The sequence below is a fragment of the Chiloscyllium plagiosum genome, chromosome 10 (assembly GCF_004010195.1).
Source record: "Chiloscyllium plagiosum isolate BGI_BamShark_2017 chromosome 10, ASM401019v2, whole genome shotgun sequence".
Classification (NCBI taxonomy): Eukaryota; Metazoa; Chordata; class Chondrichthyes; order Orectolobiformes; family Hemiscylliidae; genus Chiloscyllium; species Chiloscyllium plagiosum.
Window position 1 is genome coordinate 3,961,459 of NC_057719.1, and position 22,887 is coordinate 3,984,345.

Genomic DNA, 22,887 nt, shown 5'->3' on the forward strand with positions numbered 1-22,887 from the left:
TTCTTGATGTATGGTAACGTGGCTAGTCCTTTGGGTTGTGGCATGTCCTCATTCCGTTGTCTTTCCCTTAGGCATCTGTTGATGAAATTGCGGGGGTATCCGTTTTTGGCGAATACATTGTAACTTCTTCCTCTTTTTGGAGTTCTGGTGAAGGTTCAGTAAAGATTTACTAGGATCTTGTTGGGATTGTTGGGATTGGAAGGTTTGAGTATAAGGGTAGGTTGGGACATTTTTTACAGGAGTGTAGGAGATTGAGGGGTGACCTTATAGAAGTTTATAAAATCATTAGCATCATAGATAAGGTGAATAGCAAATGTCATTTTCTTAGGGTAGGTGAGTTCAAAACTAGAGGGCATAGGTTTAAGGTGAGAGGAGAAAGATTTCAGAGAGATCTGAGGGGCAACTTTTTCACAGAGCATGGTTCATGTGTGGAATGAACTGCCAGAGAAAGTGGTAGATGCAGGTACAGTTACAATATTTAAAAGACATTGGATAGGTATATGAATAGGAAATCTTTAGAGGGAAATGGGCGAAATACAGGCAAGTGAGATTAGTTTACTTTGGGGAAACTTGGTCAACATGGATGAGTTGGACTGATGGATCTGTTTCTGTGCTGTATGACTCTGACTCAATGGTGAGTCTACAACTAGGAGGGTGCATTATCAGAATATAAAGTTTGGAATTTTTGGAATGCGAAGCAGGACAGGATCGTGCATGATCTAAGTATGATGTGAAGTAACATTTTTCTGGTTCTGCAAATTTGAGAAGGGGTGTATGGTCCGGTTTATCATTTTGTATGGTTGGCAAATAACAGCAGAATTCATGCACATAGTAATTTTCTTTTTAGACATCACAATCTTGCAAATATTGAATTGACTAATAGTTCTTTTACTTTGCCCAGATGCAACAGTATAAACATTCCACTCATCGGATTTTCAGACTGAATAATATTGCAAAGGCCCTTCAGTTTCTGGAGGAAGGATACGTAAGTATTTTATTTGGGGCATTGGGGCTATGTCAACAACCTTTGTTCAATTTACACATGTCTATAGTTGAAAATAGATTTCAGTTGCCTCAGTTAACTTCATTAGTGGCTTCTGTAAAGGGTGTAACAACACTGACCACCAGACTATCCTCTGTGCACCACCTGGTTGATTCAATGTAGGCAATGTAGATAAATGCCAACTTTACTGACTTGGGAAAACTACACATTGATCTACTGCTCCTACAATCTGGTTACTTCCCTTAATATTTAGCATTCTAACAATAAGATGTAATTGAAACTTTCAAATTTAATACTTACATTGAAATTTATGATGCATAATTGTTATTGAGGCACTGCAAATTGTGATGTGGAATCTTGATCTGAAATATCTGTCCTGTAACTGCGAATGTTTTGAATATTAACTAGCCAGTGCCTCATTGTTTGTAGGTGAGACTGGTCAGCATTGATGCACATGAGATTGCCGATGGCAACCCTTCTATGATCCTTGGCTTAATCTGGAATATCATTCTCCATTTCCAGGTAAGGTAATGGCATCCCTCTCTTCATAGACTGAAAGGTCAGCAAATCATTCTCAACTCTTTCAATCTAGTCAACAAAGTTGGGATTTGGTTATTTTGTATATTATTTGCTAGCTAATGTTATGACAATACACTTCAAATGATAGGGTGCTAAAGTGGTTGTTTGCCAATCATGCTTGTGCCTGATCCTCTGAAAGAGCTACATAGTTAGTGGCACTCCTTTCCCCCATAACCTTCTATCTTTTTTCACATCAAGTATTTACCTGATCAGTTTTGAAATTGGAACAACAGTGGGACATTTCAGTCAGTTGAGCTTGGCCTGCTATTTAATATATTTGTATACTTCTTTAAAAAGGTGACGAATACTTGCTTAGTACTCCAGTTGTGACCTCACTAGTAAACTGTATACTGAAGCATAACCTCCCTACTTTTGTATTCAATTCCCCTTCTCATAACATTCTATTAGTTTTCCTAATTATTTGCTGTACCTACATCCTAACCTATTGCAATTCATGCACAAGGACCCACAGAAGCTCTCCCATCTCAGAGCTCTGCAATCTCTCACTATTCAAGTGAATATGCTTTGTTTTTATTCTTCCTGCCAAAATGGACAATTTCACATTTTCCCACAGTATACTTCAATTGTCAAATGTTTTGCCCACTCACTTTTTTGTAGCATCATGTTCTTTAGAAAACTATCGCAACTGACTTGGGTGGTCTGCTAGAAATCAAGCTGTGCTATTTTCAGAGTTATCACAAAAGTTAGTGTTTACAAGAAATGCATGAAATCCACAAACTACTGATTGTCAGACATTCGTTGATAGAAAGTATGGACTAGGTTTTTGTACTCCTCAAGAAATCACCATTTATAATGGATCATTAGATTCTAGCTCTAGCTAAATGATTAAATTAAGTGAAGTAAGCTCTACAAATTAAAACTCTAAAGGCTTCATAGATTCCCCTTACACACACGCACCTGATTTCCCGTGCACACAGACAAACGTAAACACATGGATGGAGAGATTTGTAGCGTTGGTTCTTGCTGACCCAAACGCTCCTTGTTGACCCTCCTTTTTCCAAATGCTTCCACTGATTTACAAGGGAAGTAGGATGGTTGGTTCATATATGATAGATCTTTGACTTATCCAATTTGAAGTCATTACTTGCACTAACTGCTGAAGGAAAGACAGGCTTGAGCACTTTGGGTTTGGAGTGGCTTACTATAGAAGAGTGAGAGAGAGCGAAGTTTGGTGGCTGCAGATCTGCTGGGTTCTCTTTTGGTCTTGAACTGTCTTTTTCATAGCCCAAGCTGTTCAGCTAACTGACCGCCAATCATCTTGTTATTGGCAAGCAGAAGCTTTGTGTCATTGATAATTTGCTCCGAGTTCACAAACCAATCTGTTTCATTCGTAAACCTACTTCTTGGGTACAGAAACAGATAAACTCCTTTTATATACAAAACATGCAAGCATCCTTGTACATTGATTGGTTTCACAACAGTTCTTTCTAATTTCAGCCCACAGTTTCAAAAAGTACAAAAATACAAAGCCATGGTCTTTCTACAGCTTACTTTCCTACTAATCTTTATGTCAACAACAAATTTGATGTCCATATCTTCCACCACTTCATCCAAGTTATTATATGGAATATAAAAGTAGGGAGGTTTTGTTAAAATCTCTCTCATTTTTTTCCTCTCTCTTTTTCCCTGACTTCTGTATGTTACTCAGTGCTGCCATTGTGATACCTAATCTAATATGGTAATATTTAAACATCTAAAGTGGTGAAAGAAGATGGATCACCTGCTTTCCAGTATTATGAAGTGTGTCTCTAAGCGATTTGGAAGTGAAGACGGTTCCCCACCCCTTTACCATCAACCTGCACTGCTGCTGGATTGAAATGTATGTTTATCTCATCAGTTTCCATGCTATCCTGGAAGCATCGTGTGTTGAGATATACCTCTACAGATGTCAATTTGTGTTTCAGTACATTATCTCGTCATTCAGATGTGAGCCTCTTCAGTCAGTCAGTGATAAATGAAAGATTGTCTGATCTTGCTCCTCACTAATCTGAAGCTGCTGACAGCCATCATTCAACAGTGAACAAACAAACAATTGAACTTGATATTCCAATGAAATTCTCCTTGCCAGACCTGGATAGTTAAAAAAATATTCAAGCAGATGTCCACCTTGCCTAAGCAGAAGAGCTGATTAAAATTGGAATTGAGGATTTAAGCTGTATGTCATGGGTGATTTTTATATGTTCATTTGAATGGTTCTTAACCAGGCATCAGGGTTAAAATAGCTCCCTCCATGTTATGTTCTGCAGTATTTAGAATCATAGAGATACACAGCACAGAAACTAACGCTTTGGTCTGACTCATCCATGCCGACCAAATATCCAAAATAAATCTAATCCCATTTGCCAGCATTTAGCTCATATCCATCTTAAACCCTTCCTGTTCAAAAACCTTTTTGGATCCCTTTTAAATATGGTAATTGTACCAGCCTCCACCACTCCCTCTGGCAGTTCATTCCATACATGCACCACCTTCCGCATGAAAAAGTTTAACAAATATTTTTTGTTCCTTTTACTGCAGATAAAGGAAGCAACAGGACACCTGAAGACTTTCTCTCCCACATCTTCCTTGTCTTCCTTGCACAGTGGAAGTGATAATGACCTGACGTTACACCGCACTCCTAAGGAAACAGCCCCTTCAGCTCCATACAAGGATCAGAGGAGGGTCATTAAAGTTCTCCTGAACTGGGTGCAGAGGAGGATTACAAAGTAGGTTTCAACTTCATGCTGTTTGTTTTATTTAGAGCAGAACCTTCATTTATGTTGCGCTTGCAATCTGGAACTCTTCTACTCCTTTTCTTCTCTTTCCCACTTTTAAAAGCCTTCCATAATCTACTGCTGGCCATGTGGTTGGCAAATTTCCAACTTGGAATCCACTACATTATTATTATGTACTCAATGGTTCAGTCAGTACCACACTCAGCAGATAATGGCAGTGTTCCCTCTCCTGCTCAATATCACAAGTCATAGATTCAAGCCCATATCAAAGACTATATCGTCGTTCCTTCACTTCAGTCATAATCTTAAAACTCCCTTCTACATAAGGTGTGTCTATACCCAAAGGATTATAGCCGTTTTCATGGGGGCAAATCACCACCATCACCTCTTCAATAATTAGGGATGTGCAATTAATGCAGATATAGCCAGCCACACCCACATCCCTTGAATGAATAATAAAAAACATACAGTTCTTAAGGGAGGGTTTACTCCCTGCTTTTTTTGGATGAGTTTGGTAAATCAAAGTGCCTTGTACGCTCGCAGGTGGTAAAGATACCATTACATTCACCAACATTCATCCCTTAACAAACACCTAGATATAGAATATGTCACATTATGTCATTGCTGTTTTTGGGAGTTTGTATGCAAATTCATATGTTCCTCACAATACAACACTTGTCCCAAAAAAACCTATTTAGCTATGAAGCACCTTGGAACTAGGGGAACACTGATCTTTTTAGCTATACTTGAATGATGACATGACAATATGGACTAAATTCTGTAGGAAGATAACATTGACCAGGGGTGCATTCCTGAAATTCAGAAGGTTATGTGTTGATTTGCTCAAAATTTTGAGATTCTAAGGGAACAGATAGGATAGATAGACAGAAATTATATCCATTGGTTGGGAAAAGTAGGACTATGCCATGGTATAGTCGAAAACTAGAAACTAGATGTTTAAAGAGTGAAATTAAGGAAAAAGGTGGCAGAAGTTTAGAATTCTCTTTCACAAATTGCAATTGATGCTAGATCTAATGATGATTTTTAGTGTTAAATCAGATTAGTACACTTTGTTAACTAAAAGGAGGAGTAATAAGTTGATATGTATGGAGTTATATTGCAGATCAGACATGATCTCACTTAATAGAGGGTTAGGTTAGAGGGTCAATTTTTTTGTGGGCTGTGAAAGGTGCCATTGAAATAGTTATTCCACATTTTAAGTGCCAAAGGATATTTTTGATATTTTAAAACCATGTATAAAAAAATGACTTGCATTCTGTACTTGGTGTCTTTCATGATCTAAGAGCAAAATACTTTACTACCAACTTATTGTGCATTACTGATGTTACAGTAATTGTAGATCTATTCACACTTTTAAGGATTGTGTGATCTATCTGATGGCATTATTAGACAAGTTAGATCACAGAATTAAATCTGGCTTGATAGATCATATGTTGATTTTGTTTCTATTTAACAGTGTTTTTTCACTAAAACACAATGGTGCAGATTTGAAGTTAACAATACAATAGGATTTCATTGTGTAATAGAAATGAAGTTAAAATAGAATAAACCAAGCAAATCACATATAACACAATGTGGAAGATTTCAAAACATGCTGTGAAAATATTACTCCCTCTATCCCATGATTTGGAGGTGCCAGTGCTGGACTGGGGTGGACAAAGTTTAAAAATCACACCACACCTGATGAAAAGGCAGCACCTTGAAAGCTAGTGCTTCCAAATAAACCTTTTGGACTGTAACCTGGTGTTGTGTGATTTTTAAATTTGTTCCTCCATCCCAATATAGTAATTTTACAATAGTCCAAATACCAGAGGGAATTTTCTCTCTGTCTATAGGTTTTTGTTTTGATTTGATTTATTTTTGTCACATGTACTGAGATACATTGAAAAGTATTGTTTTGCATGCTAACCAGACGAATTATACCTTGCATAAGTACATCAGGGTAATAGAACAGAATGTAGAATGTAGTTTTACAGCTACCTAGAAGGTGCAGAGAAAGATCAATTCTAATATATGAGGTGTCTGTTCATAAGCTTGATAACAGTACGGAAGAAGCTGTTTTTAAATCTATTGGTATATGTTTTCAAACTTCTCCAATGGAAGATGGGGGTGGAAGAGAGTGTAACTAGGGTGGGAAGGGTCTTTGACTATGTTTGCTGCTTTCCCAAGGCAGTAGGAAGTTTAGACGGAGTCAGTAGAAGGAAGTCTGGTTTTCATTGTGGACTAAGCTGTGTTCACAACTCCCTGTAATTTCTTGTGGTCTTGGGCAGAGCAGTTGTCATGCGAAGCTGTGATGCATCTTGGTAGGGTGCTTTTTATGGTACATCTATAAAAATTGGTAAGAGTCATTATGGACATGCCGAATGTTCTTAGCCTTCTGAGGAAGTAGAGGTTTCATGTCCTTTTTTGACTAGCGTCGATGTGGATGGACCAGGATAAATGTTGGTGATAGGAACTTGAAGATTTTGACCACCTCCACCTCAGCCCTATTGATACAGACAGGGGCATGTCCTCCACTTTGTTTTTTGAAGTCAATGACCAGCTCCTTTGTTTTGCTGACATTGAGGGAGAGATATTTGGTCTTTATACCATGCCACTAAGTTGTTTATCGCATTCCTGTACTCTTTCGAGTCATTCTTTGAGGTCTGATCCACTATAGTGGTTTCATAAAATTTGTAAGTGGCGTTAGAGCTGAATTTGGCCACACATTCATGACTATATAAGGATTATGATAAGGAACTGAGTACACAGCCTTGTAAGGCACCAGTGTTGAGGATTATCATGGAGGAGGTGTGTCACCTATCTTTACTGATTGCAGTTTATGGATCAGGAAATCAAGGATCTATTGCAGATGTTTAATGTAACTATTTCTTTGAATTCCCAGTCTTGAGAGTTTGATAGCTTTTTTCTTGATTAGTTATACAACTGAATTTAGACTTTCTCAGCTTTAAATTACATGCTTCATGGTTCTAACCACATACTTCAGATCTGGAGTATTCAACTAAAACCCTTTCATGAAGGTAACTTATTTCCTAACTTCTCTGAATCAACTCCTCTGCAACTATTGTTTGCATCTAACTTCAGGCAGGATTTCTGTGAATTGAAACAAAAAGCTTTCCAGGTTATGGAGTGGTTTTCCCCCAAGAAGAAAATTCCTGGCCATTCTAAACAGAAGGCAAGCTAATGCTTCTCAAGGTTTCCTCTCTCCACTAGTAAAGCTCTCCCATTGCAAACACATTCACATTATCACCTCTCTTACACTGGTTTTCAAAAATTATGGTTCCAGAAATACTGACTCGTTAATTATTAAACCCCTTCACGCAGGCCGACCAAATCCACATGCCACTAGTTCAAAATCTATACGCAAAGGATATTAAAATATGAAAATCACACACCTTGCATCTTGGAAAGAACAAGGAGTTTCACAATGGAGGTTGAACAGTCTGCCTAATGTTGTGCCTGTTTAACGCAGTGTCAGATTTTCTGCCTATTGACTGGTAATGAACAGACCCTGGGAAGATTTGGTAGCTTCATGTGGGCTTGGAGATTAGACACTGAGCAGCACTTTTCTGAAGCCACTTGAACCCTTCAGAAGGAATGGTGCTGTTGTCAGTGCTGTCATTATTAGATGGGTCCCATTTGCCTGGTGAAATGTCATGATCAGATGTTACTGCTAAAAGCTTTTCAGCAAATGTTCAACATTTGCCCTGAGGAGAGTTCAGGGCATTAGAAAAAGAAACGTTTGTCACCAGTTTAGAGATTGTTTATCATGAACCAGGCAATCATTCTAAGACTTTACTACATGCTATAAAATGGCATAAACTTGGGGGAGGTGGGGAGTGAGGCACGGAGACAAACGAGAGAGACCTTTTTCACAAAGAAATGATTCATATCTGGAATGTGCTGCCCGGAAGTATAATGGAGACTAGTTCTATTGAGGTATTTCTAAGTGCATTTTATGATTAATTGAGTAGAAACAATGAGTAATGATTAAAGGCAGAACTGACACAAAGACATAATGCTGATTGATAATGAGAACATGATAGCCTCCTTCCACATAGTAACAATTCTGTAATTCAATTCTTATGTACCAATGTGTATGTCTCAAGTGAGAGAAACCTATGGCAACTGCATACTTTCTGGTTCAAAGCATCCATGGTTAGGAGATCTAAGAATCTAATACTGCTACACTGGCCTGTTGTCAAGATATGGTGAGGATAGATTGGCAGAGATGGTGTTGTGCTACATGTATGATGTTTATTAAATTGCCAATACCATGAACTTTATCATTATACAGGTATGGCGTAGCCATTCAAGACTTTAGTACCAGTTGGCGGAGTGGCATTGCATTCCTAGCGCTCATCAAAGCAATCGACCCAAGCTTAGTGGATATGAGAAAAGCTATGGAGAGACCAAACAAGGTCAATCTTGAAGATGCGTTCAAACTAGCACACATCAATCTGGACATCCCACCACTATTAGAGCCTGAAGGTATGGCAGAATTCTTTCTACATTGAATGAGATAGCTTTGGCAAATAGAATTAAGGAGAATCCAAAGAGTTTTTACAAATACAGTAAGGAAAAAAGGGTAACTAGAGAGAGAATAGGGCCCCGCAAAGGCAGCCTTTGTGTGGAGCTGCAGAAAATGGGGGAGATACTAAATGAGTATTTTGCATCAGTATTTACTGTGGAAAAGAATATGAATGATATAGACTGTAGGGAAATGGATGGTGACATCTTGCAAAATGTCCATGTTATAGAGGAGGAAGTACTGGATGTCTTGAAACAGGTAAAGGTGGATAAATCCCCAGGATCTGATCAGGTGTACCCTAGAACTCTGTGGGAAACTAGAGAAGTGATTGCTCGACCTCTTGCTGAGATATTTGTATCATTGATAGTCACAGGTGAGGTGCTGGAAGACTGGAGGTTGGGTAACATGGTGCCACTGTTTAAGAAGGGTAGTAAGGACAAACCAGGGAACTATAGACCAGTGAGCCTGACTTCGGTGGTGGGCAAGTTGTTGGAAGGAATCCTGAGGGACAGGATGTACATGTATTTGGAAAGGCAAGGACTGATTAGGGATAGTCAACATGGCTTTGTGCGTGGGAAATCATGTCTCACAAACTTGATTGAGTTTTTTGAAGAAGTAACAAAGAGGATTGATGAGGGCAGAGTGGTAGATGTGATCTATATGGACTTTAGTAAGTCGTTCGACAAGGTTCCCCACGACTGATTAGCAAGGTTAGATCTCATGGAATAAAGGGAGAACTAGCCATTTGAATACAGAACTGGCTCAAAGGTAGAAGACAGAGGGTGGTGGTAAAGAGTTGTTTTTCAGACTGGAGGCCTGTGACCAGTGGAGTGCCACAAGGATCGGTGCTGGGCCCTCTACCTGAACAAAGAGACCTTGGAGTGCAGATTCATAGCTCCTTGAAAGTGGAGTCGCAGGTAGATAGGACAGTGAAGAAGGCATTTGGTATGCTTTCTTTTATTGGTCAGAGTATTGAGTACAGGAGTTGGGAGGTCATGTTGCAGTTGTACAGGACATTGGTTAGGCCACTGTTGGAATATTGCGTGCAATTCTGGTTTCCTTCCTATCGGAAAGATGTTGTGAAACTTGAACGGGTTCAGAAAAGATTTACAAGATGTTGCCAGGGTTGGAGGATTTGAGCTGTAGGGAGAGGTTGAACGGGCTGGGGCTGTTTTCCCTGGAGTGTCGGAGGCTGAGGGGTGACCTTATAGAGGTTTACAAAATTATGAGGGGCATGGATAGGGTAAATAGGCAAAGTCTTTTCCCTGAGGTCAGGGAATCGAGAACTAGAGGGCATAGGTTTAGAGTGAGAGGGAAAAGATATAAAAGAGACCCAAGGGGCAACTTTTTCACACAGATGGCAGTGCGTGTATGGAATGAGCTGCCAGAGGAAGTGGTGGAGGCTGGTACAATTGCAACATTTAAAAGGCATTTGGATGGGTATATGAATAGGAAGGGTTTGGAGGGATATGGGCTGCGTGCTGGCAGGTGGGACTAGATTGGGTTGGGATATCTGGTCGACATGGACGTGTTGGATTGAAGGGTCTGTTTCCATCTCTATGACTCTATGAATTATGCATTCTCCATACTGGTCCAAGAAGCACCTGCAGATTAGGTCAAATGGCAAATAATGCTCCTTCTACATTGTACCACTGATGGTCCTTTTATCCCAATTTCAGATCAGAATCTCTTGATGAACTAAGTGACATTTCTAATTCTACCTTGTTCTGATGATCACTAAAGATGTGGTCAGGCATTCTATTGTGCCCTATTTAGATTCTATGATTTTTCTTTTACTGTTATACACTAAAACTGATTTGCACTTATTCAGTTTCAGAATGTGAGTTAAAGTGGGAATACATTGTAAATTAATGTAAACCAATAGCCCTGATTATCTTCGATATAACAGGAGAAAAATCAATGCACAGCAGTCCATTCACAGAAAAACAGGTGGCCAGCAGTTGAAAGTTGTAGGTGGGTACTTTAGCTGCCTTGTGATGCAAAAGATTTGCTATTTACCATCATAAAGCAGAATTTTCAATGTGTGAGAAGTCTGCCTGCCTGAAATAGGTTTGTTATTAGATTCGGGTTCTTTGCTAGTGTGTGACCCCATACTCAAAATTCAGGTATAAATAGGTAAGCTTGGACTTATATCAGTAGGACTTATGCCATTTCACAAGCGATTTCTAGAGGAACCACCAGAGGCTTTTCAAATGAAAGATGACCACAAAATGTTTCCAGAATTATTTTTGTGGAACTTGAAGGAGTTTGTGAGATTCTCCAGAGTCTACAAAAGCACAAGTAAGTGGTTGTACTGGTTCTGGTTCATGCCTCTCCTAGAGGACAGTCTAATAATGTGGCCAAATGTTGCAGACAGGCCACAATCCTGGGACATCAATTAGGCTCTTGTCACTTCCATTCACATGACTGCCATGTACAACCATCATCATAACTGACTTTCTGTCCAAATCTTTTACACCAGTTCATTTCCCTGAATCAGAGACACCATAATCCATGTGTTCCTGCTCGCCCTCTGAACATCATCAGAGCAGAACACAAATAATGCAGTGAAAATTCTCCTTTATCTGCAGATGTTGATGTTGAACATCCAGAAGAACAGTCCATCACCACTTATGTATCACAGTTTTTGGAGCATTTCCCTGACATCGATGAGGTATGAGATTTGTCTGTTACTATCTGTCCAACACTATGCTATGTTTAAGCTGCTGTTCATCTGCCAGTCACTGTTAATTGAATGACTTTGGTCAACATTCATTGTGCATATATAATAAAAATCAAAAAGAATATTTTACTATGTTGTTGTGGTTCTCCACGTTGTTTTGCTTTTGGTGGCATGTTAGAATGTAAAACAGTAGAGAACAGGAACAGGTTCTTCAGCCTGCCATGTCTACACCAAACATGATGCCATTCTGAACTAATCCCATCTGCCTGCATGGTCCACATATCCCTCTTCCCTACCTGTGTATGTGTCTATCTAAATGGCTGTTAAACTTTGCTGTCATATCTACTTGTACCACCTCCCCAGCAGTGTGTTCCAGGCATCTACCCTTCTCTGTGTAAAAGAAAATCTTGCTTATGGAGAAGATGTTTTCACTAGTAAAAGAGACCAGGACCCAAGGCGCAGCCTCAGTGAAGGGAGGACCCCTTAGAATTGAGTGAGGAGAAATTTCTTCAGCTGAAGATGGTGAATCTATGGAACGCATTGCTGCAGAGGCCTCTGGAGACCAAGTCATTGACTGTCTTTTAAGATAGCAATAGATACGTTCTTGATTAGTAAGGGGTTTAAGGGTTATGTGGTGAAGGCAGGAGCATGGGGTTGAGAAACATATCAACCATGACCTAAAACTGGAGCAGACTCAAGAGCTGAATTGCCTTATTATGCTCCTCTATTTTATGATAGACTTCTTCCTCTAAGCGCCACTGAGTACAGACTTCTTCAATTACTTGTCTTCTTCACAACCAAGGTTTGTCCAAATATGCATTGTTAGCTGTGAAGCCTCTCCATATTAATCAGCTCATGAGAAGTCTCAGTTACGTGCAGGGTAACTTGTTGCTGTTAAAACCTTAGTTTTCGGGTGAAGCCTGATTTGGATCAACAAGTCTGCCTGAGTGACACAGCAACACTGGCTAATGTCAGCAAACTTGATTGGGGTGGGCAGTGAGGCTGAACTCAAAAGGTTATAATTTGTGCCCTTTATAATTTGTGTCCTTGTCCCATTCAAGCTTTTGGTGAAAAGCTATCAGTTATGTAAGTTCTCCCAGCTGATTTTGAAAGGTCAGGGATGTGTTGGTGTGAGAATCTATAAGTGTCCTATCTCATTTATGTTTTAAGTGAGCAGAAACTAAGTGAAGCTCCTGGTTTGCCTTTTAAATATGGCATCCAAATTTTTGAGCCCAGAAAGTCCCTGCATATTTAGGAGCTTCCTGTCTATAAAATTTGGCATTTTACTTGCTTATGCATCTGTAATTAGTTGAGAAGAATATAATCTCGAGAAAATCCTGCCGCTCTGAGCAAGCCCCATTCGCCATTACACCTGTTGTCACACTTATGTCTAAAGAAAAGAAAATTCTGCCAAATAAATAATTTATGTAAAAATACTAATCGGATCACCATTTAGGCTCAATAAATTAAAGAGTAAAATACATAGTTTCTTCTTTCCAGTACTTGGCCAGACGCAAGGGTGGTGGTGAAACCAGTCACTGAGAGGTCTGTGAGAGCAGATGTACAGCAATTGCCAAATGAATCCTTTTTTCCTTTGCCTGCCAATGGAAAGAAAAGTTGGTTTCTACCAAGTGATACCTCACAAGTGATGAAAATTAAGATTTAGTCATGCCATGATATATATTATTTATATATTATATCGAAAACCCAATACTAGCTCCTCATCCACATTATTTAAGTTTTGTTACTATATCTAATCATTACATTTTTTATTACTGACAGAATGATACTGCAGAAAATGCCTATGAATCTCCATTTGAGGATTCTTGTATCAGCTTTGCAACCATGTCTTCTGATCTTAGTGCACAAGATTCCAATGTTGGAAATAAACATTGTGATTCAGATATTGTCTCGCCTCCGCTACAGGACTGTACAGATTTTATCCCCTCCTACCTGAAAGATGATAAATTATCTGCACAAAATGTCGTGATGAATGACAATCAGCCATTACATGAAGAAAACGATAATTCTTTTGTTATTCAGGACAGTAGTTCTAATGAAACGGAAATGGTTACCACTAACATGGTTGAGGTTTCCAATATTGCAAAATCAAGTATGTCCTCACATCAAGATAGTCAGTTATCATCATCTGATCTGCACAATGTACTCTTACAACCCACATCTGATACCAATGTCACTGACACGGTAGAGGAGATTTATGTCCTGCTACATCCATTGAAAAGAAAGTCTTCAAATGGTGAGAAAACACTGTTGGAAAAGAAGCCTTCCTCTCCGGAACCTTATGATTATCATTCACCAGTTGCAGCGAATGATGTATTGAAAGCTAGGTCTAGAATTGAAACACCTGAACCTTTTGCTGAAGATCAATGTGACACATCCTTGGAAATCGTCTCAGAAACCACATACTCCTCTAATAAATTAAATGAAGCTCTCAAAAGTCCACAAGATCAGTGTGTTTCTTTATACCATATGGATACGCAATCTAATGCTAGTATGCCTGCTCGGATACGTAAAGTTTCAGAATCATGTACACAGACTGATGAAAAACCATCTTCTGAACAGAATGAGCTATTGCCTTCAGTAATAGATAATGCACTTATGGGTGAAGAAAAAGTGTCTGTAATTCCACTTAACCTTGTTTACTATCCTCATTATGAGGTACCAGTGTCTAAGGTACTTGAAGCTTTTTCAGTTACCGGTAGTCCTCAAAAGGAACTTGTCCCAGAGTTTCAGAAAGACTTGTCACCACTGGCTGATGAAGCTTACCAGTCTTGCTCTGAGCTCAGTGGTTCTTTTTCATTGCAGGAACTTAGTCCAACATTCTCTGAAAAAACTTTGTGCACCCCTGACTCTGATCAGATTGACAGCTCGAGCATCTCTAATCATGCTGAACCTGGTAAGATTGCTCAGTCATTTTCTTCTTACCAAGGAACTGACTTGTCTCAGTTTCTGCCAGTAGCAATCCATAATGCTGCCAACGAAAGCATTGTGAATCCTCTTAATAAGTTGCCAGATCAGCCTAACTTGGAGGCTATTAATGAACGATTTTTGGAAGAAAAACCTTCAGTGACAAAGTCTGGAGATCTTCAGATACCCAAAAGCGAACATGAAAAGGATCAAGATGAAAACAGTCCAGGTCCAGAGGTAACAAACATTCACTACATTTGGCACCTTGAATTGAGAGGTTCACTATGATGGTTTGTAAAGCCTTCCTACTCTCATGCAGATTACTTTCAAGGTCATATTTGCTTACAATTCAAACTTTTAACCTGCTATTGTTGGTTGCTATCCATGATTGAACTTAGAGTTTCAGAATATATTCGTTCAAATTCCATAATAGCAGTCTGAGAATTTGAATTCTGTTTTGCCATAAATCTAGAGATAAAAATGGTAAGTTTCCAATCTCTTCAAGCTGTCTGACCATTGTGAAAACCAACTTGTTCACTTAAAGTAATATTTGAGATTGGAAACTTACCACCCTGCTGAGTTTGGTCTACTTGCAACTCCAGGCCAAAATCATTGGGGTTGACTTGAAATTGTCCTCTGCGATGGCATAGGAAATCACTCAGTAATAACAAGATTGTCTTCCTCGTCTTTTGTATAACTGAGTAGGCCTTGAGGCCAATTAAAAGGACAGTTAAAAGTCAGACCTGCATAGTGGTACATTTTGTTGCAAAATGTACCACCTTACCTGCACAGCTAATGTGAAAGAGCAATGTCGAAGAGCAGTGAGCACTGGTATTGTTACTTATTTCTACGAATTCATCTAACCTTCCCTGAATCCTTAAACATAAACTGGAGAATAATGGGGAGATATTCTAAATAGACTCGTGAAGAGAATGGTTACTTGGAAGAATTATTGGAGGACTGCTAGGCCATTGGTCAGCAAAATCCAGTAGTCTTTTACTCAACATTGGAGAGATTTTAGCAAGAAAAACTGTGATTTATTTTTAAATTGACAACTAATCAGAACAAGCTGCTTTGAAATGTGCCAAATTATTTCATTTTTAGTTTAATTCAGAATTTCAGAATAATATAGAATCATAGAATTTTACAATACAAGAGGAAGCCATTCGGCCCTTTGTGTCTTTACTGGCTCCTGAAAGAGCTAACTACGTAGTACCATTCTCCAGCCTTTTCTCCCTAGTTGTCAAAATTCATCACCTTCAAATATATACTGTTTTGAAACTTGTTATGGACTCCACCTCCACCATTCTCCTGGGCAGTGTACTACAAATCCTAATCAATCTGAGTAAAGAAATTTCTCTTCACCTAACTTGTAGCTCTCTTGCTGACAATCTTGAAATTGTAACACCTAAGTATCGAAATATCAATTAATGGAAATAGAATATCCTTCTGTACCCTTCAAAGTGGTTCATAATTTAGAACACCTCTATAAGGTCACCCCTTAATCTTTTCTGCTCTAAGGAGAATAAGGCCAATTTCCCTAACCTTTTCTTGTATCTAAAATCTCTCATTCTGGTATCATTGTAGTAAATCTCTTTTGTACTCTGTCCAGGGCTTTAACATCCTTCCTTAAATAAGGGGCCCAGAACTGAACATAATATTCCACATTTGGTCTGACCAATGAATTGTAGGGGTATAGCATCATGTGCTTGCTCTTACACTTAAAAACTGAAGGATCCTATAAGCCGCCTTAAGAACAGTTGCAACTTGCCTAGCCACTTTCAGAGATTTATGCCCGTGAACCCCAAGGTCACTCTGCTTCTGTATTACCCTCAAACTTGTACCAGTTGAGCCTGTATTGTTTCTCAATGTTTCTTCAGTCCAAATTTGTATTACCTCACATTTCTCTGTTTTACGATTCATCTGCTAAGTGTCTGCTCATTTGGCCAACTTGTCAACCTCAACATTGTCAACATGATGTTGTACAGAAGCTATACAGAAAAAGACATAGTTGAAAACTAGAAGCAAATTTTGATTTGGAAATGGAGAGCAGTTTAAATAAAAATCAGCAATGCACATGTTTTTGGAAGGTTTTTGATTGTGTTGCCTAGAGCTATCATAACGAGACTGATTTTCTACCTTTCCAGGCATTAAACAACCAACTTTTGCACTCGCTGCAAAGTCAAATGGGTCTGAAAGAGACAGGAAAAGATGTGGAGATTTATGGTAGTGGTCCAGAACAGCCAGCTGATACGAAAGATGGGCAGCACAACATCCTGCAAAGTTCTGTGATTTCATGGTTGGTTTCTATTTCCATCTGACTTTTTCTCTGCCCTTCTCCTCTTCTCATTCTGCAATTAACCTTTTCATAGACTTTTGCTTCTAATGCACAACCAGGAACCAGAACAACAACCTGTATTTAATATAGAATATTTAATGAAGTAAAATGTCTCAAGAAACCTCCTAAGCTTCATGGAAGCTATATAAGACATAAATTGACAATTAGGACAAAAAAAAGGAGCACAGCGGGTCAGGCAGCATCTGAAGAGCTCCTGGGATGCTGCCTGACCTGCTGTGCTTTTCCAGCATCACACTCTCGACTTTGATATCCAGCATCTGCAGTCCTCACTGACTCCACAAAAAAGGAGCAATTGGGCTAAGTGACCAAAACATCATCATTATTTTTTTTCCAAATAAAATTACAAGCCATAAAGGAGATTTTTCTTTATTAAATAACTAGTTTTAACTCTTTTCAAACTGATCTTTTTATCCGTTATTTGATTTGTATTTTTCCAGCTCACCCACTTTAGTAAGTGCTGAAAACTCGCAAGAGAAAAGCAGTTATGATGTTTTCACCAGCCATAAAGATCACAACCATGAATTCTGCCTGAAAGCAATGGTGAGTGAAACAGACTGGGAGCTACAATGTAGTTAGGTTAAGTACTCGTTATAACTGTTCAATAGTGTCTCTAGCAGGCAGATCCCATTTAAGTAAGGGAAGTAGATTTTTTATTTCTCAATGCTCTTAATGGGGAGGACTTCAAAAATTCTGAGTTTGGGAGATTTTGTTATATTAGCTAATAGGACTAACTCGTTCGTACTGGGTAACTCTGCTTTAGATTATGTATTCAAGTTGTTGGAGTGGGACACAAGTTCACAATCTTTTGTCTTGGAAGTTAGTGTTATCACTGAAATGTGGCTAATATCGATTCTAATGGGACCAAACTATACGAAGAAAATCACTCCCAGATGGTCAAGTTGTGCAATTCAACTGGCCATTCCAACAAGAAGGATTCTAGCTCTTTCCTTGCTACTGGACACTAATCTCTTTCCTTGCCAATTAATCACAGTGGCCAGTTATTCCTTACATGCTAATTCTGTTCTGCTTCATTATCCTATTTTATAATATCCCTCTTCTAATTTACTAGATTTCCATTCTTATAATGGCTGGTTGTGCTTCAATCCTGTTTCCACTGATTTTGAATTCTCCATCCTAAGTACTTTCATCCTCTTCCCCACTCTTTGCTTGTTCACTCTCCCCTACCTTCCTACACACTCTGATTTTGTCACTGCATCGCCTATTTCCTATGTGACCTGAAATATTCAAATTTGTCTTGACAACCTATGATCAACTGCTTAGGAGATCAACCACTAGAAGAAAGAAATACTAAAAAGAAATATACAGTGCAAGTTTGTAGAATCTAACAGGGTAAAAACTCCACTTTTCTATATATTTTACTCTCTTTTAACCCTTCTGATACTGTTTCACAAAGTTGACTTGTATTCATCAGCTCAGGCTTTTCACCATTTTCCGAGATTTGTCAGGCATTTATTGCTGAAGGAAGAGAGTATAACACTAAAGAAATGTTGCTGCAACTATACAGGGCATTAGTGAGATGGCTTCTAGAGTATTGCATGCAGTTTAGTCCCCTTACTTGAGGACCTTTTTCGGCATTTTGTTATAGACTTACAAATAGTGGGGAGGAAGTAGAAAAGAGCATTATAGGCAGAATATGGAAATCGACAGGTCATGTAGAGTTGCAATAGTTGCTGATTTCATTAACTCTAGGGTAGACTGGGAAAAAGGTAGAGTGTGGGCACAAAAGGAGAAATTTCTGCAATGTGAGAGTTCAAAAGAGAATTATTAGAATAATATCAGGAGTGAAGGATTTTCGAAGAAAAGATTAGAGAGATTGGGCTTATTCTCCTCAAAACAATGAAGATTAAGAGGTGACTTTATTGAAGTGTTCAAAATTATGAACAATTTTGACAGGGTAAAAAAAAAATCTATTTTCACCAGTTAGCAGGTCAGTAACTAGGGGTCACAATTTCAAAGCTGTCAAAAAGAAAGCTAGTAGTGAGATGAAGAGAAACTTCTTTATTTAGAGTTATTAGGATTTAGAATACACTGCCTGGGAGAGTAGGGGAGGTGGATTCCATTGAAGGTTTTAAAAGAGAGCTGGATATATATTTGAAAGTGACTAAGTTAGAGAGCTACAGAATGGGGTTGGCAAGTGGGACCAGTTGTGTAGCCCTTTCAGCACAAGATCAGTACAGATATGATGGCTTGAATGGCTTCCTCTGTAGTGTAAAATTCAATGAATCTAATATATCGTGGGTCTGAAAGGACACTAAAATTGACTTTTATACCTTTGCAAGGGAAAGGCATTTCACTTTTATGTTTGGAAACAAAAAAAAATGATTCTCCTCGTGATTATAAGATGTCCAGATGGTCCCCACTTTTGCCTCTGATAATTCCAGGTCCTATTGGAGGTTTGGGAAATACACAAACCAGTCTCCCCATGTCTGAGTGGGTTTCCTCCAGGTGCTCCGGTTTTCTCCCACAATCCAAAGAAGTGCAGATTAACTGAATTTGCCATGTTAAATTGCATACAGTGTTCAGGGATGTGTGGGTTAGGTGCATTAGTCAGGGGTAAATGTAGACTAATAGGGAAGGGGAATGGGTCTGGGTGCTCTTTGGAGGTTCGGTGTGGACTTGTTGGGCCAAATGGTGTGTTTCCACACTGCAGGAGTTCAATGATTGAATACATAGGGAGTGCCCAATTAAAGCCTGTCCCCCCACTGTTTTTGGCAATGCTGGAGAAATTCTCTGCCAATAGAAGGCCATCTGAAAAGCTCAACAAAAGGACCTACATGCTGGAAATAAGTTTGGTAGGACTCAGAACATTTGAGTCTCCAAGTAACAGCAGTACTGTATCTTGTTTCTTCCTCAGAATGACCAATGTTCAAGTGAATCAGAAGAACACACAAGCAATCAAGATGAAAAACTGATTCAGGATGAACATTGCTCTGATCCCAATATGCTATCATTGATAAGACAACATAACACTCGGCACAAGGTAGGCCTCATGATAAAGTGTGCTCAATGCACATTTTCCAATATCTTGTGTTAGTAAGTCATGAAGAACTGCCTTAACCTTGTAATTTATCATGCTTTGGAATAACAGCTTAAAAAATGGGAGCAGCAACATGCTTGACCTGTCTAGTCTGCTCTCCTATGCAAGAAGATCATGGCTGTTCCAATTATGGCCTTACCTCCACTCTCCTGCCTGCATTCCCCTCGTAATCTTTGACTGCTTTGAGATGAAAATTCTGTCTTATTTTTTAACCCTTTTTAGGGATAATAAATTCCAAAAATTAACGATCCTGAGACAAAATTCCCTCTTGTGCGTGTCTTAAATTTATTTATCCAGGGAGTGGTGAGCCTATGGATTTCACTACCACAGAAAGCAGTCAAGGCCAAAGCATTGTATGATTTCAAAAAGAAGGTGGATATAGCACTTTGGGCTAAAGGGATCAGAGGATATGGGGGAAAAGCAGGAACAGACTATTGAGTTGAATGATCAGCTATAATCATGTTGAATGGTGAAGCAAGCTCGAAGATAAATGGACTACTCCTGCTCCTGTGTTTCTATATTTCTAAATAGGACTCTCTTTATTTTGAATTGGTGCCCCAGTTCTAGATTTCCCTATGAGTTGAAACATCTCAGCATAGAGTCATAGGTCTGTTTCTGTGCTGTATGACTATCGATCCAACCTGTCCAAGCTGAACCGGTTTCCCAAACTAAACTACTCCCATCAGCCTGTGTTTGGAGGGTTCCGACCTGAAACATTGATTTCCCCTTCTCTTCTGATGCTGCTTGAGCTGCTGTGCTTTTCCAGCTCCACTCTTTATCCACCCATATCCCTCTAAACCTTTCTTATCCATGTAATTGTCCAAATATCTTTTAAATGTTGTAATTGCATTCACCTCTATCACTTCTGGAAATTTATATATGCAACACCAAAAATTAAGCTAAATTAAGAAAATAAACACTTCCCTCAAATCACAGATTCAAAATTTTTTAAACACAATCAAGATAACTCAGCCCCTCTTTATCGCTTGAAACTTACTCCCTGCTTTATTACCCTGGTGACACAATTATGGACACTTCCCTAGATTGGATTCACTGAAAGGCTTTTGTAGCACAGTGGTAGTATCCCTACCTCTGGGCCAGAAAGATTGGGTTCCAGAGGTGTGTCAAAACAGGTTGATTGCAAGTGTCTAGATTTGGCTTCACTGCCAACTGTGGGATCGGGCTATGAAATGGGAATGAGATAATTTCAACAAGTTAATGGCCCACTCCAAAGACACTAAACTAAAGGAACCCACGTCGCATTCTGGGAATACAAATTTCCTTCTTGATGCATAAATGAACAGAGCTTTGTAGAGTTCCTGTCTCACTTTGAAAAGAGCTTGACAACATAATTGAACCTCCGTGATCAGATGCGGAAATATTGTTTGTACAGTCAAACATTTGTAAAATTAGAGAATGCATCTCCTTAATTCTTTGCGTTGTCACACCAGACATTTTACACAGCGGTCAATTTCCCGAAAGAGTCACCTTTGTTTCAAAAATGTTAGCAGAAAGTATCGAGGGTCTAGTTATAGTATACTTTTGGATTGTACATCCTGCAAGAAGAGGGAAAGAATCATTTTCTATTGACAACATAACTTTTTGAACTGCAGATACCTGAGAGTCTGGTGCTGCTGAATGAAGCAAAATTTACAGATGAAACACACCTCCAAACAAGGTAAGAATACTGAATTTGTGCTTAAGCTATTACCCAAAACCTAGTTTAATCCAGAGGCTGATGTTACTGTTCACATTGACATGCCACAGTGCCAAATGTGGAGATTATTCAAAATAAGTAAAATGCTTTAATCTGCATCTGTCTGATTACACAAAGGAAATTAGTTGAACATGTGTAGATATGCTGGAGCTTGAAGCTAGGCACTCCAGCTAGCCCTTGATATGAGGGGCATACTGAGTGAATGTTGTGCCTTGAGAACAAAAACAAAGAAATGTTTTTGTTCTGTATGTGAACCAGTATGAGTAGTCTAATGTCCACTCTTGCCTCTTTTACATTTTATATACCTAAGACAAACTCTTGCAATCATTGGTTTTATTACTAGCTAGCTTCCCCTCATACTTCATCTTGTCTCGCTAATTGCTTTTTTTTTTGGGTTATCCTCTGCAGCTTTTAAAGGTTTCCCAATCCTCTGATTTCTCACTAGTCTTCATCACATTGTATGCTCTTTCTTTTGCTTTTATGCAGTCCCTGACTTCCCTTGTCAGCATTGGTTGTCTTATTCTCCTGTTAATGTTTCTACTTCCTTGGGCTGATTTTTTTGCTGTGCCTCCTGAATTACCCCCAGAAACTCCTGCCACTGCTGCTCCACTATCTTCCCTGCTAGGTTCCCCTTCAATCAATTCTGGCCAGCTCCTTCCTAATATCCTTGTAGTTACTTTTACTGAATTGCAATATCATTACATCCGATTCCAGCTTCTCCTGCTCAAACTGCAGTGTGAATTCTCTCATATTATGTGACCCTTCCACCTCCATCCCCCCACCCCCACCGCTGGGGTGGGGGGGTTCCTTCAACTTCAGCCCTCTAATCAAATCTGCCTCATCACAAATCATCAAATCCAGAATTGCCTGTTCCTTAGTTGGCTCTACCACAAACTACTCCAAAAAAACCCATCTCATAGACAATCCATGAATCCCTTTTCTTGGAACCTGATTATCCCAGTCTGCCTGCACATTAAGGCCCCCCACGATAATTGTAATAGTGGCTTTCTTAATACTTTTTCTATCTCCTGATTAATTTTCTTCCCATATCCTGAGTACTGCTATGAGGCCTGTATACAATTCCTATAAGGGTCTTTTTTGTCCTTTGTGGTTCCTCAACTCTACCCACACAGATTCTATGCCTTCTCTTTCTATATCACTTCTTGCTATCATTATAATTTTATTTCTTATTAACAAGGTAACCCCACTCCCTCTGCTCGTCTACCTGTCTTTTCAGTAGTCAATTTTGCCTGTCCTCGGATGCTGCCTGAAT

General features: G+C 39.1%; 1 protein-coding gene across 2 annotated transcripts in view; it reads left to right on the forward strand.

The window, feature by feature from the left end:
- The window catches only part of LOC122553343 (calmin-like), an 87,257-nt gene that overhangs the window by 55,727 nt on the left and 8,643 nt on the right, over positions 1 to 22,887 (forward strand). For both annotated transcript variants that reach the window (XM_043696923.1, XM_043696922.1), the window contains exons 4-13: positions 902 to 985; positions 1,433 to 1,525; positions 4,121 to 4,308; positions 8,636 to 8,829; positions 11,461 to 11,543; positions 13,335 to 14,717; positions 16,628 to 16,779; positions 17,277 to 17,379; positions 19,715 to 19,840; positions 21,511 to 21,575. In XM_043696923.1, coding sequence (XP_043552858.1) covers positions 902 to 985; positions 1,433 to 1,525; positions 4,121 to 4,308; positions 8,636 to 8,829; positions 11,461 to 11,543; positions 13,335 to 14,717; positions 16,628 to 16,779; positions 17,277 to 17,379; positions 19,715 to 19,840; positions 21,511 to 21,575 — 2,471 coding nt within the window. The remainder of the gene's footprint in view (positions 1 to 901; positions 986 to 1,432; positions 1,526 to 4,120; positions 4,309 to 8,635; positions 8,830 to 11,460; positions 11,544 to 13,334; positions 14,718 to 16,627; positions 16,780 to 17,276; positions 17,380 to 19,714; positions 19,841 to 21,510; positions 21,576 to 22,887) is intronic.